This window comes from Perca flavescens, chromosome 7 (assembly GCF_004354835.1).
Source record: "Perca flavescens isolate YP-PL-M2 chromosome 7, PFLA_1.0, whole genome shotgun sequence".
In the NCBI taxonomy this organism is placed as follows: domain Eukaryota; kingdom Metazoa; phylum Chordata; class Actinopteri; order Perciformes; family Percidae; genus Perca; species Perca flavescens.
Window position 1 is genome coordinate 15,811,538 of NC_041337.1, and position 17,419 is coordinate 15,828,956.

At 39.1% G+C, this 17,419-nt stretch overlaps 1 protein-coding gene across 1 annotated transcript in view; it reads left to right on the forward strand.

Annotated features, from left to right (window-relative positions):
* Nucleotides 1-13,815, forward strand: part of slc2a4rg (SLC2A4 regulator) — a 48,130-nt gene extending 34,315 nt beyond the window's left edge. Inside the window, 6 exon segments of the mRNA XM_028583129.1 lie at nt 766-866; nt 3,924-4,197; nt 5,275-5,415; nt 7,397-7,524; nt 8,091-8,172; nt 8,174-13,815. Of these exon segments, the coding sequence (XP_028438930.1) occupies nt 766-866; nt 3,924-4,197; nt 5,275-5,415; nt 7,397-7,524; nt 8,091-8,172; nt 8,174-8,203 (756 nt within the window). The 3' untranslated portion in view covers nt 8,204-13,815.
* The last annotated feature ends 3,604 nt before the right edge of the window (nt 13,816-17,419 follow it).

Consider the following 17,419-nt stretch of genomic DNA (forward strand, 5'->3'; position numbering starts at 1 on the left):
AGATCAGTTTGGTTTTCACAGGTGTGTTTGTGTACCCATCTATGTACGTATACATGAAGAAGTGAGTGTACATATATGCATATTTAGTTGCACTTTTGTGAGAGGCCTTGAATGTTGTTTTAAACATTAGGGGCACCCCCAGGCTGCACCCTAACACAAAACTATTTCTGGTAAGATGGATCTTCGCCTCAGATCACGACATGCATGGACAGCAGGAAGAGTCCAAATCAAAAAAGTGCTCATCGTCAGTGAACATAAAAGTACTGTGTGAGATAGAGAAAAGAGGTTACGGTTTCATTGTCTGCCCTCTCTGTCCCTGTCTTTTTCTGTCTCTCTCTCTCTTTCACTCTGTATGTGTCTCAACTTGTCACATATTGGGTTTCTATTTTTATAGGCTTGCTGCTCTAATCAGCCTCTAATGAGGTGTAGTGTTTGGCCCCTTGTAGCTTGGCACTCAATCCCCCACGAAGGCCTTTTTGTATTGAGGCTGCCAATGAGATAAAAACATAAACCTCCATTTCCCATGAAATACTCATCAGTGTTCTGCAGATAATGTTTAGTTTGATCACTGTTTCTACCATGGCTAGTAGTTTTTCCGTTGTTAAAACAAATTATTATCAAGCCAAGGGCTTGAATTAAAAGATTAAATAAATAAACCAAACATAGATGGAATGAAAACGCACTATGTTGTGTTTATAGTGACACTTCCAAATTAGCTCATAATCTTCAGACTCAAGTTGGTTTTGTGTTAAACGTCTCTTTCAGAACTCCATGAAGGTGATGTTCAAGTGCTTATGGAAGAACTGTGAAAAGGTCCTCAGCACCTCCTCAGGGATCCAGCGACACGTCCGCACCGTCCACCTGGGGTGAGTCGCAGGTCATCACGGGAAAACAGAACACATGTAGTGCTTAGTTATTGTCTCCAACAGGGATTATTTACCAACTATTAGCCGTATTCTTCACTTCTCTTATAGATGTAAAATGTTTAAAAAATATATTAGAGTCTTATATTAAAGTCTTGCATGTATTGCTGCCTAGTTGTGTGTCTTATGCACTTAGCCAAAGTTTTTGTCTTAGCTGAGCCACTACAACTAAGCCTAACACACACACACACACACACACACACACACACACACACACACACACACACACACACACACACACACACACCCCACCACCACCACCATATGATGATCTGTATGAGTCACATTGATGATCTTCATTGTGACACTAGTCTATATCCTTGACGTTCCACTTCCGAGATTGCTCCGTTTCCTGATGCCAGACAAAAAATTCGTCAGATTTTAATAATTTAGGGCGGATAGGATTGAATTTAAAATCCTCCTCCTGACTTACAAAGCTCTAAATGGTCAAGCACCATCATACTTAGAAGAGCTCATAAGCCCCAGAATGCGGGCTATTGGTTCCTAGAGTCTCTGGAAGTAGACTGGGGAAGGGCCTTCTGAACCAGAAGCGGGCAGACACGTTACCACATTTGATCCGTTGCCTCCGGGCGTCCTTTGTGTTGATATTTTAAGGGTAGGGTAAATCCAGACAACTAGCTAGACTATCTGTCCAATCTGAGTTTTCTGTTGCACAAGATACTGGTGTTGTCAGCTCTCGAGCTTCTTCTTGTGGAAGAAGCACTGATTTGTTAGTCAAGGGCTAGCACTCCACCAATCAGATTGGTCATTGAGTATGTCTGCCCACTGGCCGATTCAACAAGTAAAATCGGCCAAAATGGAGCATGTTTTTCTCCCATCCCCGAATGCTATGTGAGTAGCCAGACTCTCCTCCAGCGCGCTTTGGAGGAGGGTCCCAACCGGCCCGTCAGACACCGCCTACCAAAGGTTTCTTCCTAAAAGGGTTTTTTCTTGCCAGAATACACTGACAGTTTTTATAAGTTTTTATTTGTTTTCATATTCATGTTTTTATTTGTATTTATTTTTTTATAATTGCAGGCTTTATTTTTCACTTACAACTAAGCCCACACACACACACACACACACACACACACACACACACACACACACACACACACACACACCCCACCACCACCACCATATGATGATCTGTATGAGTCACATTGATGATCTTCATTGTGACACTAGTCTATATCCTTGACGTTCCACTTCCGAGATTGCTCCGTTGCCGCCAGAAAAATTGGTCAGATTTTAATAATTTAGGCCGGATACCTTTGTGTTGATATTTTAAGGGTAGGGTAAATCCAGACAATAAAGAACTCCACTGTGAGGGTCTCACCACTGACAGTTTTATAAGTTTTTTATTTTTTTTCATATTCATGTTTTTATTTGTATTTATTTTTTTATAATTGCAGGCTTTATTTTTCACTTTGATAAAGAACTCCACTGTGTAGTTATGTATGTACAGTTAAGTAATAATTTCTCTGCAGCAACGGGGTAGTAGTGTTGAATTCTGGGATTTAAATAATGTGGCAAGAAAAGTGCCACATCTTACAAGTCACAGCTTGGATGCTGTCCAACTGCCTGCCTTTACATCTAACCAGCTGAGCTTGGGTATTACAGTTATATTACAAAGATTTAAAGATAACTGAATATGATATAAATGTAAAAAATGTCACATTGTATCATATGTGGTCCATTGTATCACATTGTAGCAACACAGCACTAGTTTACATTCACTGCTTTTATCCAATGCAGCAGGTACACGTAAGATAATATAAAATGATAAATTTGTCACCCAGTGAAATACAAAGCAGTACAAACTTGCTGAGTTAACACAAAGATTTAAAGGGGATGGTAATTATGACAATTGTATGTTTATAATATTACTAAAAGCAAGGGTAGAGAGACAGACTCAGACTTTACGTTACTCCATGCGTTAGTTTAACGTCATACAGTTTTTAGTGGTTCCTCAAAAACTGTCCACACAGTTATTATCATTCCATCAACAGTCTCTTTGAGGATCCCTGCAGCACACTGACTTTTACTGCCCCCTGCTGCTGGGAAGAGCAACCATATCCTGCACTTTATTTTGGTCATATACTGTACCTGACAGCTGTGCTTATGTCTGTAGATGACACTGGTATTTTAGTAAAATCGAACCTCAAAGGTAAAGACAGTGGCATCTTGCATAATCACTACGATCCCAAGTCGGTAGGTATTCAAAAAAATGTACCCTAATGCTTTTTAGAATCCGTTCATTATTCTTATCTTTTCTGTAATGTTTGTATGTTTACAGTTAATCATTATAAATCATAGCTATTTGCATGGTGTGCAGTGAATTTGCTGGTGCGTTTTTGGTGAAGTTTTCAAAATCATACTGAATACTGAATTCAAGATTAAAAACATCCGCAAATAAATTGTAAAATTGAAACTATGTGACATTGAATACACATTATTGTTCTTTATTTATTATTATTTCTTCAGTACACTGAAATGTGTTTTGCTTTATTTCCAGAGAAATCTCTAACAGCATGAAAACAGTGTGCTAGATTGCAATGGCAATATATCATAGGCCTACTCATCCAACCTCGAGCACAGGCAACAGTCTTTAGGTGAATGTCTATTTGAGATCATGGACCTGAGCCACCAATTCAATGGTTGCCGATGAGAGCGAAGTGAGTGGAATAATTTAAAAAAACCTAGCATAAAGCATTTTCTGGCACCCATGTTTATGAATTTGACATGAAAGGACTTCATTTCAGAACACACTTGTACTACCTACATAAAGATGTGGTCATATCAGTGTTAAAGCTGTGCATCAATAAAGCAGCTGTGATGCAAGATGAGAGGGGCAATCAGCTGTGTCTTCAAAAGCTGCATAACCCAAAGTTTAAGAGGTCCAATGCTGTTCATTATCCCTTCAAAAGTTGAAACTTTTTTTTTTTATTTAGGAATATCCTTAAAGAGTTTTAAGTAGTTGCCGTTTCTCTCCTGCAGGCGAAACAGCGACTCGGACTACAGCGATGGAGAGGAGGACTTTTACTACTCGGAGATCGAGGTCAACATGGACAGCCTAACAGAGGGCTTGTCCAGCCTCACACCCACCTCACCCACCACGTCTGGCCCTCCGCCCATCTTCCCTCCACCACTCACCGCTGTCCCTCACTCTGAACACATCAATATGAACGATTCGCAGAGCCAAGCCCCGACACTGCTCAGTCAGTCAGCTCCCTCCACGCTTTGCCACATCCGCACTGACCACGCCTACCAGGTAATTTACACAAGACACAGACTTTGGACACACATACACAAACATACACATTTCTTAAACTTGATGCAACTGCAATGCCCCCTGAAAACAAGACAAAACATTAAGCAGTTAGTATGTTACAAAGCAACAAAGGTTTCAGATTTCTATTGAATCTGCAGGGGCAGGTTTTTGAGATCAGTGTGGGAAAAAAGGCTCTGAGGTCAGAGTGAATGACTTAACTCCTACACCAGTGTGGGAGTATATCCTAGGGAGAGAAAGGAATGGGAAAAAAATTTTTGTTGCAAATATTAACACCGGTTCACATGAAGAACAAAATCTGAATATTTTTTAAGTCAGAAAAAAGATTCAATCATGCTCAAATTCCTGCTTACAACACTTTATTTGAACTGCTTTGTTGCAACTTTGGGTAGCCATGCCTCCTCCCTCTTCTTTATGCTTGTCCTTTCTCTTCTTTTTCTTCCACCTAACTATACAAATTCATGTGCACTCCTCACTTACATGCCCTTGGGGGTAAAAATGAAATTCTTGTTTTAGCTGGAAAAACATATTTGTTTAAAGTATAATTTCTTTTTAGTTATTCAGTATTGAATGCAGTCCTTTGCAGTGGTTTGAGGTTGTATGCAACTTCTAGTTGCCATGACAACACATAATGCACTTGAAAATAGACTTACAGTATGTAAACGCACTGAAACTAAAACACCTACTTTTCACATTGCACTGCACTCATACTTTTCTATTAAATACTGCTAACTCCATGTTCTCACTGCCATTCTTCATGCTGTCTTCAAAACGGTTTTGTGCCATATTCTACCTCAGTATATTTTATCTATAATCATAAAACTTGCAGATATTTTCTGTTTACTTAAAATGCAAAGTTTTTGTGGTAGGCAGTTGTGTTCTGGATACCTGATCAGAGCTGATATGAAGGCACATTTCTGATGTAAAGGTGTAGAAATGCCTTCACTGCTCATTATGATCTTTTTTTCTCTTCTCTGTTTCTATCTGCACCTTTCCTGTCCCTCCGTCTTTCTGTCGTGTCCTCTCCTGGCTGTGGTGGGGTGGTTGTCCATGTTCCAGGCCACTGCTCCAGTGAGTATCCCAGTGGGTCCTGAGCTGGCTGGGTTAGGCAATGGTAATGGCACCGGGCCTGGAATTGGGACAGGGAACGGCATCAGTGTGTCATGGCAATCCCCTCCTGTCATTTTCAAAGGCGTCCCGGTGAGTGAGGCTTTGTCTCACACCTTTTTAATCTTTGATTTAAATTTCTTTCCTGCTGTTTCAACTCTTAACCTTTTTTTTCTTTTGTAGCTTTTTGTCACTTTTTGAGGATTTTAACTCTCTCTGCTTCTTAATACCATCATCTTTTCATTTACATTTGTATATATAAATTATTATATATAAATGTTTCTAAATACAGCACAGTCCATCCAACGATGCTATTCAAAGTGCTTTACATATAATCAAGATAAGAACCCATAAAACCAAATGTACTTGTATATGTAACATTACATGCATATGTGTCTCATTCGTTTTTTTATCTTTAGATTTATACAATTGAATAGAAATTTATAAAAAGTTTAGGATTCATTAATTTATATATAACAATAGAAATAAAAACTTGAAAATGCAGTCTTTAACATGATCAGGGCCCCTAGTAGGCTGTTTTAAAGGCTGGGCCCATAATGGCTGAAACAGCATTGTCATGAATCAGAGTCTGGGCTCATGGGACATCCAGAAGACAGTCAGGAGGGATCTAGGGGGCACATATTGTATCTTTAAAGCACATCAGATGTGCTCAGGCACAGAACTGTTTAAAGATTTACAAACCAATAAAAGGGTCTTAAAATCAATAATAAAACTGACAGCCAACCACTGCAGGGACACACAAAACGTATGTACAGTAATGTGAGCTAAAACATTCATTTTATTAAATTGATTTTGAACTGTGGTTTAGACATACCAGAAAGGATTGCATCTGAATAATGCAGCCAGCTAGTGATGATGGTGCAGATTAATCTCTCAACATTTGCCTTTGCAGTGTGAGAAACAGAAACTCTACTTTTTATGTTATACAAAACAGCCTTATATAGGCATATAAATTCAGATTATAGCCCAGGAGGAACACCAAAAGCAGATATTTAACTACTTCCTTTATCTTGTCTCGGTTGTGTTGCAGAAAACTTCAAGTCATACATGTGCTATGACACACACAAGTCTAAAACAAAATTGTGCTCAGTAATATTGCATGCGTTGGATGTCATGTGTGTGTAATTGTGTTAACTTGTGCCTGTCTCCTGATAGAAGTTACACTGTACAGCTGTGCTCCACAAGGTCATAGTGTGGCTCTTGTTAATCAGAGGCAATAAAGAATTCTCTCTCAGTAATGTACTGTAGGGATGGCAACAGTAAATAAGGCCAACTTACTTCCTGTTGAACAGTATTTTAAAGCTGCACTGAGACTGAGAAGACCAAGACAAACCACGTTGATCCTTAACTCCTTCACAACTGTTACTAAGACTGTCGGTGCTGTTTACCCCGTGGACCCTGTTTTAATCGTGCAAAGCGGTACTTCTTGGGCGCGCAGACTGTGTGGGCGTCTCCATGCGCACCTGCTATTTTTGGTCCATGTGTGTGCAGTTGCACAAAGTGCAAAAGGGGTGAAGGTGAATATAGGTCAGAGGGTGTGGTGATGAACGAATACACATCACTGGTCTCATCGCTGTGCCAATCACGGTGACACATGACGACAATAGCTAAAATAAATGAAGAATCAGCTTCTCCAGGAAATCATGTTATCGTCTGTAGGTAAACATGTGAACACACAGGACCACAAATCTGCAGTCAGAGGCAGATTGAGTGGTTTTCTTAGTTAGTTAAAATAGTTTTTCTGTCATTCTACTGTATTTTGCGTTGTGAATGGTTACTACAAATCCTTAAATGTGACACCGCAGTGTTTGCTTCGTAACGCATCAAGTATGAAACATGAACAGCTGACCTTCGGCTCCGGTAAGCTGTTGGCAGAATACCAAGTTATAAGCGACCAGTCTGATGGGTGTCGAGAGGTGTGAGTACTTTATTGTGACAGGGACAGAATTAAGGTTGTGTATGTCTGTCATTGTCATGTAAAATGAAGTCTACAGCTACACTGTATCAGCATAATGTTGAACAACGCACTTATGATGTCTTTCCACTTTTGCAGGGGCCTGTTGCTCACGTCCGGACAGTTAGCATCGGTGAAAAGCGGCAGCCCACAGCCAGCACACACACCACTGTTAACAAGAACCATGCTTTAATAACGCCGGCACCTAAATCAACACCAGGAACCAGGTACTGTATGCAGCAGCCATTTGTCAGTGCGATTGTGTGAGGAGTGTTGGTTAAATCAAGAAAGTAGGGCTAGTTATGCTCCAGTTATCTCTAGTTATTCTCAACAATGAAGCTGTTTAAGTGTTTAAGATAAATCATTTTATCTTCTTTTATCTTTCTCCTTCTATCTTTCTTTTCTCCTCCATATCACAATCGCTTGAAATTAGCTGCTTTCCCTTTGTGACGATGTTTGTAGTTTGAGTGGTTTGAAAAATAGCAGGAACCAGCCACAACAAGTACACTAAGCACAGCCAAACCCCTTAATTGCACTTTTTGGTTCTGAATCAGATCACATTTAAAAAAAAAATTTAGTTGCATCAAATCATTGACCTCTTCAAAGAAATGTATTGAATGCATTTGATAACATTTATATCGACTTGTTGAAATTAAAGACTTGAGTGTTAGTATTCGTGCCTGACCCTGCCCCTACTTTGAGCGCATTGCACATGCATGTGTGGTTTATGCCTGTGTGGGCGTCTGGATGTCTGTGTGCATGTCCTTATGCTGTCACATCTGCTGTTACCAAGGAAACCCCGTGGGGAGGCAAAGAAGTGCCGGAAGGTGTACGGCATGGAGAAGAGAGACATGTGGTGCACAGCCTGCCGCTGGAAAAAAAGCCTGTCAGAGATTCACTGACTAATCCAGTCCCCTTCCCGTGTCCGTGAGATGAGCTCTTTCTCACTCGGAGCAATGGCTGTAGGTGGACTCTTCCACTGAGGAGAAGAGGGGAGATTTCTTCACGATGGAGCTCTCAGTGCTGCTTCTTCCAGCATTACAGGGGGTTCGCCTTCTTTCGTTTCCTTTCCAAACACAAAGAGAAAATACAATTGGTGGGTAAAAACAAACCACAAAAAATCAGCAAGAAAAAAAAGAACTTTACGCAGGTTCGGAGGCTTTTTCTGAGACTGAAACTCATGAATAAGGAAAACATTTAAATTGGAACCTTCTGATTTGATTTTTTGTTTTTCTCTTGCCATTTTTCACAGCCTCAACTGAAGGCAATGTTTAAAGACTACAGATACGCTTTTTGGTATACTCTGTCATTTATTATAGGAGCATCAAGTAGTCTACTGTTTATGGGGTGGATCATGACTTTTTGGAGGTTCAAGGGTTAACACCAGATTTGCTCGGTAAGACCTTTGTAGCATATCCATTTTTCACTGTCACTGTTAAAGTGACCTTAAACCTACCAAAGGCCAAAAGCCTCTTCACTTACAACCAACAATTTAGGTGTAAGCTAAATCCTGAATCTAGCATCACGGTCTTCTTCAGCCTTACTTGATATCGACTTTATGTTGAAGTACATATTGTTCAACATCTACTACCTGTTCATTAAGCAACTTCTGTACAGCCAGCTGTACTTCTTGTAATTTTGCAAAGATGCACAAAACCCTCACACACAAGTGGTACAGAAGGTTTACCCTTGACTTTCCAAAATATTTTTGAGAGATGTACACAAAATATGAAATATCTCTTCTTCTCTATGCTTGTACCCAAGTTATATGCACCTTGAAGATTTAAGAGTATCAGAGTATCAATGAAACCACAGTGTATGCCTGAAAGAGTAGATATCTATTTCCTATATAGAGTTTATTTTCAGCAATGACTTGCTGAAGCAATTAGCAGTTGCACTGTGCAATCAGCAGGATTACAGCGCTTAATATTGTCTTGCTTTGTGGTTGTCATTGTCACCATAATTAAGGTGAGTTGAAGCAGAAAGGCAATTTTCTTTTCCTTTGACAGCTGATGTTCTTAATGAGATTGTTTACCACGATGAATGATACAGTGTATGAATGATAGTTGCCCTTTGAAACTTTAACTTAAAGTCTGACTGATGTAACTTGTGTATGTAGGGAAATAACATAGAGATTGTAACCCAGCAGTCACTACCTGATAATAAGTCAGACATTTGAATTCATTTCTTAGTTTTAATTGGAGAAGTTACCCAATATTTAGTCTTTGTTATATCTATCACTAACCAACATTGCAACATTTGTAGACATTTCATAGGAACCCTTTAGTTGTTTAACCCTAGAACCCCTAGAATGGTCTGAAAAGAATAAAAAGTAAGAATCAAGTCAGTGCTGAGCAGCAGTGTAGGTATTCAACTGTATACTGATTGATACAGAAGTGGAGCAACAGTTTAAACATGTTTCACCAAAGTGAAAGTAAAGATTTTTAAGTTTAGAATGGTCCTGTAATACAAAATGTCAGTCCTGCTTTCCCAAGCCTAGATGAAATATAGGTGGTAGACTTTTAGACCGTTGTAATGTTTGGATATATCCCCTTCACCTGTATTAAAAAAAAAAGAAGAAAAATCTATGAAAATAGCACCCTTTCATTTTAAAGCCTTTTATTTAAACTAGTTTGGCAATTCTATATTATTATCTAAGATACACAATGATGAAAGAAAAAATGGCAGTGGTAACCTTACATTAGCATTTAAAGGAGCAGTTTTTTTAGGATTTAGGGGGATCTATTAGCAGAAATGAAGGGGTATTCAGTTGGTTACAATCTGCAACCTCACTGCTAGATGCCACTAACTCCTACGCACTGCTCCTTTTTAGAGAAACTTGGATTTTTTTTTTTATATTTTGAAAAGACACTCCTGTAACACAGGAGTGTTCATACTAAAGACAAATACAAGTCAACTAGTTATTCTTTGAAGGTTACCAGCCTAAAACTGTACCCCTGCAGGGTGAAGTATATTTTCAGTAATGCTCTCTTATTGGTGATAAAAATTATAAAGGAAAATACATAACTACACATCAGTAGTTCTAGTTAACAACATTTTTAAGTAATTCCTAAATTCAGAGATCCCCAGAAAATTATTCGTATCATCAGTAACATATAGTCATTAACTTTCTCTAAGTCGACTTAGTAAATGATAATGATAAAAGACAATAATGATCTTTTCAAGATGATAACTTCTCACGCTTCCCATGGACTATAGTCAAGTCAATTTATTTATTTAGCTCAAAATCTCAATTTTGCCTCACAGGGCTTATCAACCTGTGACACCCTCTATCCTAAGAAAGAAAACTCTAACAGGTATTTTTCTGTTCTGCTCTTGTGACAGTAGATGTTCAGTTTGGAAGAGATTCCCTCTTGTGCTGTTAGCAGCTTTTTGAATGTAGATTCTGCTGTGTGTCGTCTACTCTCTAAGCGCTCCTGACACTGACCTGACCACCATAGCAACCTATGACACATGCACAAACACAGTGCCTGTCCTCTCCTACATGAGCATATATCCTTGACTGAGGTACAGTACGACTTCAGACCTCTGTCGCCATAGAAACACCTTGTGCTTTCCCCTGTCGCCACCAGGTCACTGTTAATTGGTGGCTTGAAGTCAAACATATTAAGCACACTTGTTAGCTGTAATAGTGGTAAAACAATATCACAGTCATTTCCCATTATTAAACCACCTTTTTGTTTTGAAAATGAATGATCCTGCCTGTAAACCGTTTATTCCACTGGCATCCCAGATAAGCTTCCGGTCGCTTCCGGGCAAAAATTTCACAAAGTGCCAATGAAAAGAACATAAAAAGGAAAAAGGTATACTGACCTAATGAAATTGCACTACGTTGCACTGCGCAAATGCGTGATGTTTTTATACATGGACATTTTATATACACACATTTTGAAGTAAAAGGATTTTCTTATTTTCCGAGAGGGTGGGAGTGATATCATCACTGCCCGATAGAATAAATGGGGTGTCAGGGATAGGGGGTTCTGTACCTCTAGGGTCCCCCATTAATAGCCTGTCTTGCTCTCTTGTCAGATTGATTGTACTAAACATACTGTCTGTTTTTAGAAGTGTGGTACTGGGAAGTACAGTGTGGTACTTAGGTAGTCAGTCACTTTGCCTTTTCTTTGGAGGAGTGCCAAGGGCCGAAAGCAGCACCTGCCTTGTCTCAGTGATGGGATAACACCAGTCTCAGTCTGTGGCTTCACATTAATGTCTTGATAACCGATGCTTTTACAGTGCTTTATTGCCTGGAGTTATCCATAAAGCCCATCTTTGTGCTTCCTTTCTTCTTTACATTTTACTGAGCTGAGGTAGTAACTATGTAGATACTGTTATTAGTGCTGGATACCACTTTTAATTCTGTTATCTCTGGTGTGGTCGTTCATTGAGTGTCAAATGCACCCCATCAGGTCTCTCTCCATCCTAAGCACTTTCAGATTCCACCAGCAGGGTTACAGGCAGATGCTTTTGCTGGTACTAAATGGGAGTGTTAGCAGGTGTTAAGCTAACAGGTTCCTGTGGTTGCCGCTATTCCGCCTTATTTTTTATTTTATTTTCTTGAGTTGCACTAAACTGGCCTGTGAAGATCAAGGCTCAAGTCGTATCAGTAAGCGCTCGGCTTGTGTCATTATGGCCAGAAAGAACTGTGGGTACAAAGTTGCTCTTGTGGACTTTTTGCAAAAATGCATTACAACTTTCACCTATAAAATGGGAGATGGAGATTGACGGTGACTGTTAATGAGTGTACAGGGGAAGAGAGCAGACACGCAGTGGCGATATAAAGATGGATTTGCCGTTTCAGGGCTTTCTTGTACATAATGCAACATAAAAAGAACCATGAGGCTTTTTCATATATTGTTGTTTTCGTTGTTGTTTTTCTTGTTATATGAAAAGTTAACTTTTTTCTTTTTTTTACAGTATAGTTGCTCAGACTATTTTCTTTCAGACATTTTTTCGTCGATTTGAGAAGCTATACTGAACATAACACGTAAAAGATTCTATGTATATTGTAGCTTGGAGGCAAAGGGGAGAAAAAAAAACCTGTTGAATGTAAAACTTATAAAAACAAGTCTTTTTGTTGTTATAATTGCTGGCTAGTTCGTACTGCCTGTAGTGAACCTGTAGCGCGTCTTGATTTTGGTATCCACGTTTTAACACCCACAGCTGTCGCCACACTGCTATGTCATGACTAGCAACTATGCAGTATTGCTTTACTATCTTACTTTGTGCAATGAGATGCTTTTATAATGGAACAAGAACTAACTTGAGCTTTTTGGTGACATCTGGGCTACTTACTCACACGCTTTCTGTTCCTATTTTGTCTTTCTCCCTGCCAAATAGAAATGTTTCTGAATATGTGTGGTTATCATGGTGGTGGATGTTGTTTGTGGTTGTGACGTGAAGTTGATGTTAGGCAGGATAACCTTCAAACGTTAACCTTGTGGGAATCTTTATCCTGCCCTGCACATTCCAACCAACAGCACGCTTTTAGTGTCTTCCACTTGTTTCCTACTAGACATATCCTTCCCATTTCCTTTTCACTACAGTGATTCTTCTCTGATCACCTTGTCCTTTTTACCATTTCCTGTTCTTGTCCTATCCATCTTTACTGTGGTCCCACCCAAGCCTTTACCCAGTATATTAAGCTAAACTAAACCCTTGAAATGTGCATCAAATAAAGCCTTCATTTTATATTTCCTATGTTTGTCAAAATGTATGTGCCGTTTTCTTGAATGTCAGTTTTCGTTTGTGCGTAAACCAGCAGCAGCAAAGCCAATAGATCTCTTTCCAAATCAAATGTAATGTATTACATTGCAATGGCAGCTCCTCTCAATTCTCTGCTTCTTCTACTGTGGGGTTATTGTTTGTCTGGGCTTTTACCCCTCTGTTTGTCAGATCTCTCATTCGATTACCTTTTTTTTCTCCAGTTATGTTTTTACAGAGCCTTACACTGGCTGGTGTGAAAACTGACTTTTGCTTTTTTTTGTTTTCTCATTGATTGATTGATTGATTGATTGATTGATTGATTTTTCTGGTTGAGTTTGAGGTTGTATTGCATGTCTAGCATTGCTCATTTTTTTGTTCTTTTTTTTTGTTAGCAGATACAACACTGAAGGGTTTTATGTGTCAGATTTCCCCTTTCAGTAACTGATAGCCCAAGGCTGATGTAGTTTGTTTTCCTCTAAATGTAAAAATGCTCATTGCAGCCTGACAAACACAAACACAAAGCTAAAAGAGCTTTTGAGGGAAATGTAACGCCAGCCTCGGGTCTTCACTGGAGGGCAAGATTTCTCCTGTGTGTGGGCTCGGCCTCTGGTCTTCATCAGCAGTCCCACGCACACGGAGGAAGCACTTTCTGAGGAGTGGTGCACTCAAAGAGTATTTGTGTGAATGTCAAGCCTATGACTAGTGCTTGAAAAGATGGATGACCATGTATGATGCTGATAATGTGATCTATGTGATGTAATGTGACAGAAAGAAAATAAACCTGAATGGAAGAAGTCTGCCGACAGAATCTTTGGTGTAAATAAATAAAGAATGCAGGCTATGTTAGGCTTCTCGTCCAAATAAGGAAATGTAGCAATGTAAAATCAATAGTCAGGATTAATTCCTTTGTGTCTACTTTCTTTAACTTGTCTATTCTGCCCCCTTGTGGACCGCAGGTGGTCATAACAACACGTGTACGTCAACCCTCCCAAGAGGCAGAAGAAAACAAGAAGGCACAACACACACGTGTCACTTCTTTACAGCAGCAATTTCAAAATTTATTGAGACTGATTGGTTTTTGCAAATAATAGTCAAGCTAATTCTTCCACTAAACATGAAGTTAAAAAGAGGCTTGGACGGCCGGTGGGCCAGCCCCAACATCAAAAACAGGAGGCTCATGGTTGGCTGTAAAAATGTTTTGTGATCAGTACTATCAACCAAAAAAATATCTGCACAAGAGCACTTAAATCTGCCCAAAAACAAAACAGGTGTAAAAACAGGACAGTTTTTTTTTTTTTGGATTATTTAACACATTTTGTTACAAACACAGGTTTATGATAATCATCAATATAAAGTCAGTATCATATTGAACAATATTCCCAATGAAAATAAACAAACCTCAAGCTTCAAGTGTGACCTTTTACAAATCAAAGACCTTCTGAAACTTGAGAGAAAATAAATAATATATAATAGTAATATAAATTCATATATATGAAGGTATACACACATCACTCTTAGTAGAAGAACAAAATCTAAAGTAAAAAGCGCCAATTTTGAAATATAGTATAATATAGATATACCCATATCTATGGCTTCATGATTTGCACGTGTGAATCAAGCTATACAGGCTAAATGAGGATTGCAATTTGTACACGTCTAAGAATACCCATATTCATCTGCAATAGAGCAAACAGTTCCAGTTTTGCATCGTGTGGAATGAGACAGTTGTGTGCAGATGCCGAAGACGTTGCTTTGGTATGACGAAATAAGCACAGGCATGCAGTTAAGACCACAGATAGGGCACAATAGGTTATCAATACACGGTGGGAAGGAGAATCTAGTCACCCATCATGATCTGTCTCTTTGAAGATTTATCCTCAAACATTTTGCACCTCTAATCTGATCAGCCACATTTTAGTAATCTCTATCCGTTGACACAAACATATCCATCTCTCGGTAACAGACACTCTCACAAGCACACGGGTGAAATGTCATTGAGGCACATATTGAGGGGTTGATGGCAGACGTTTTCCTGAAGTACAACCCAGTATGAGGAAGAAGACATACAGTACAGGTTGTGAGAAGAGCGCAGGGCCGGGGATTCACACATACATCCAGATGTCTCTCAGTGGCCACAATGGCACCACAGGACAGAGATTTGTCGCCGATCACGGGCTCCTTCCACACCCACCATTGACATTCATCAAAAATCCTACCCCATTGTCTTTCTTTTTTTTTCTACCCAAAAGTTTTAATAGATGGGTTCAACAAAAACACAATAAATAATACAAATAAAATAAAGACAGTTGCCAGACAAGAAGAACGCATCAAAAATCAGATTGTACTAAGAGTTTCTCAGTGGAGGTTAATGGGAAGTGCAGTCCATGCCACCTGTAGCAGACAGGCAACAACATTTTTCCCAGAGTTACGACTGCAGTGCTCACTTTACCTTTTTGTTTTTTTGTAAATGAACTCAAGCCAGTAAACACTGGCAGATAGAAACACAACATGTAGACTCAATACTGTCTGAGGGGAGCGTTGTGTCTGCATGCTGCATTTCTACTTGATTGTGTGTGTCATGCCAGGCGTGAGACAGTAGAAACTAGAAAAAAATATATCTAATCAGCTTGGTTTTAAGATGCGATCTTCAAAAGCTAGCCGGTCCTTTCACACAGCCCTTCTTCATATTCACAATAATACCATAGCATGTGCACTTTTTTTTCAAACTGTGACAAATATTGACCGGTTAAAAAAATAAAAACAACCCCAACAACAAAACTGTTAACCACGACAATAAATCCAAAAAAGCACCTGCACACACAGACTGTGAAACAAAAAGCACTTCATGTATACAAGGTACTAGATTGTTTTTGGTTCGATATTAATCAATTAGTGTACATTAGTGATGCAAAAGCGTGTGCTGAATATATGTTTCAATCAATATCTAACAGAGAAGTTTGACAGTGAAGTTGTTTTTCCCCTTGGTAAAAAAGCAAATACAACAGAAAAAGCGTAAACTGGCACAATAAAAGGTTGATAAAAGCCTTATGGCTTGCTGTCCACAACAAGGCAAAGTATAAAAGCTTTTTTTCTTATACAAGATATAAAATATCAAAAAAAGAACACACAATAAAGCTTAGCATCCAGCACTTAATAATTAATAATAGTAACATCAACAACAGTAATCATTGTTCTGATAATCATAATAATAAGACATCTCGTCTGGCTCACTTGAATTGTCAATAACATTGCCAAAAACATGGAAATAATCTTAAGAAATCAATATAGACTCTTTTTTTGGACACTGGACACTCAAACATACTTGCATACAAACACCCATCGTGTTCCACCCAAAAATAGAGAGAAAGAGAGAGGAGAGAGATAAAGAGAGAGAGGAGAGAGAGAGAGAGGAGGGAATGACTTCTCCAAAAAATTAGGAAATCCACAAATTTTCAATAAATAGCGTTTAAACAAAAAGAAAATATTACACTCTCTACGAATATCAAACTTGGAAATTTCAAGCACAATTTTGATCCTCTTCTTTTAGCCTTACAAAGTTGGAGAAAATGTATCACCAAATGAAAGATAAACCATGGAAAGAGGCTGCATATTCTGTATTGAGAAACTGGAACTACATGACTGAAAAAGGGAAGAAAGGAAAAAAACAGTTTCTGAAACAAAGGCAGCTCTTCTTTCGCTATGAGAGACGTGGCTCTCAGGTCCTATCATCACAACCTTCACTGTTTGGGAAACTGAACCAGAGACAGCGAGAGAGACAGAACGAGTTAATCGTGTAGGTCATGTGGATCCATTGTTGATTTTCCAAACAGGGAAGCAGACACAAGGTGTCCACGTTGTGTACAAACTCTGACATACACTCTCTCTGTCTCACACACATTCCCCTTTTAAATAAAAAACAAAACCATATGTACATTAGTCAATTCTTCAGTATTTGTTGGAATGGATTGATAGAAACTGTGTGGTTAACTTAAGTAAAGAAAAGATTAAGGATCCCACTGAAAAGGCATCGGCTATATAAACAGCAATCTGCACAAAGATTCAGTGATTTCTATACTGTGATAACAGTCAAGAGGACATAAAGTATATCCTTAAAGGTAGGTGCGGTCACCGAGTTGTTTAGGTAAATAAAGATCAGATCAAAAATGTAAACCACGGGTTCAGGGCTTTGATAGGAGTCAGTTGTCATTAAAGTGCAAGTCTGTGGCAGTAGGACTCTGCAACGACAGTGTGCCATCAAGCTGCCCGCTCCTCTGACACGTGTAGCTTTGCAATAGATTGAGACTCTCCCTTCACTCGTAGAGAGACACTTTCCCAAGAAACATTACAGCCGAGGTGGGACCAAGACCCCCCCCTCTGTCCCCCCCACCCCTCCTGGCT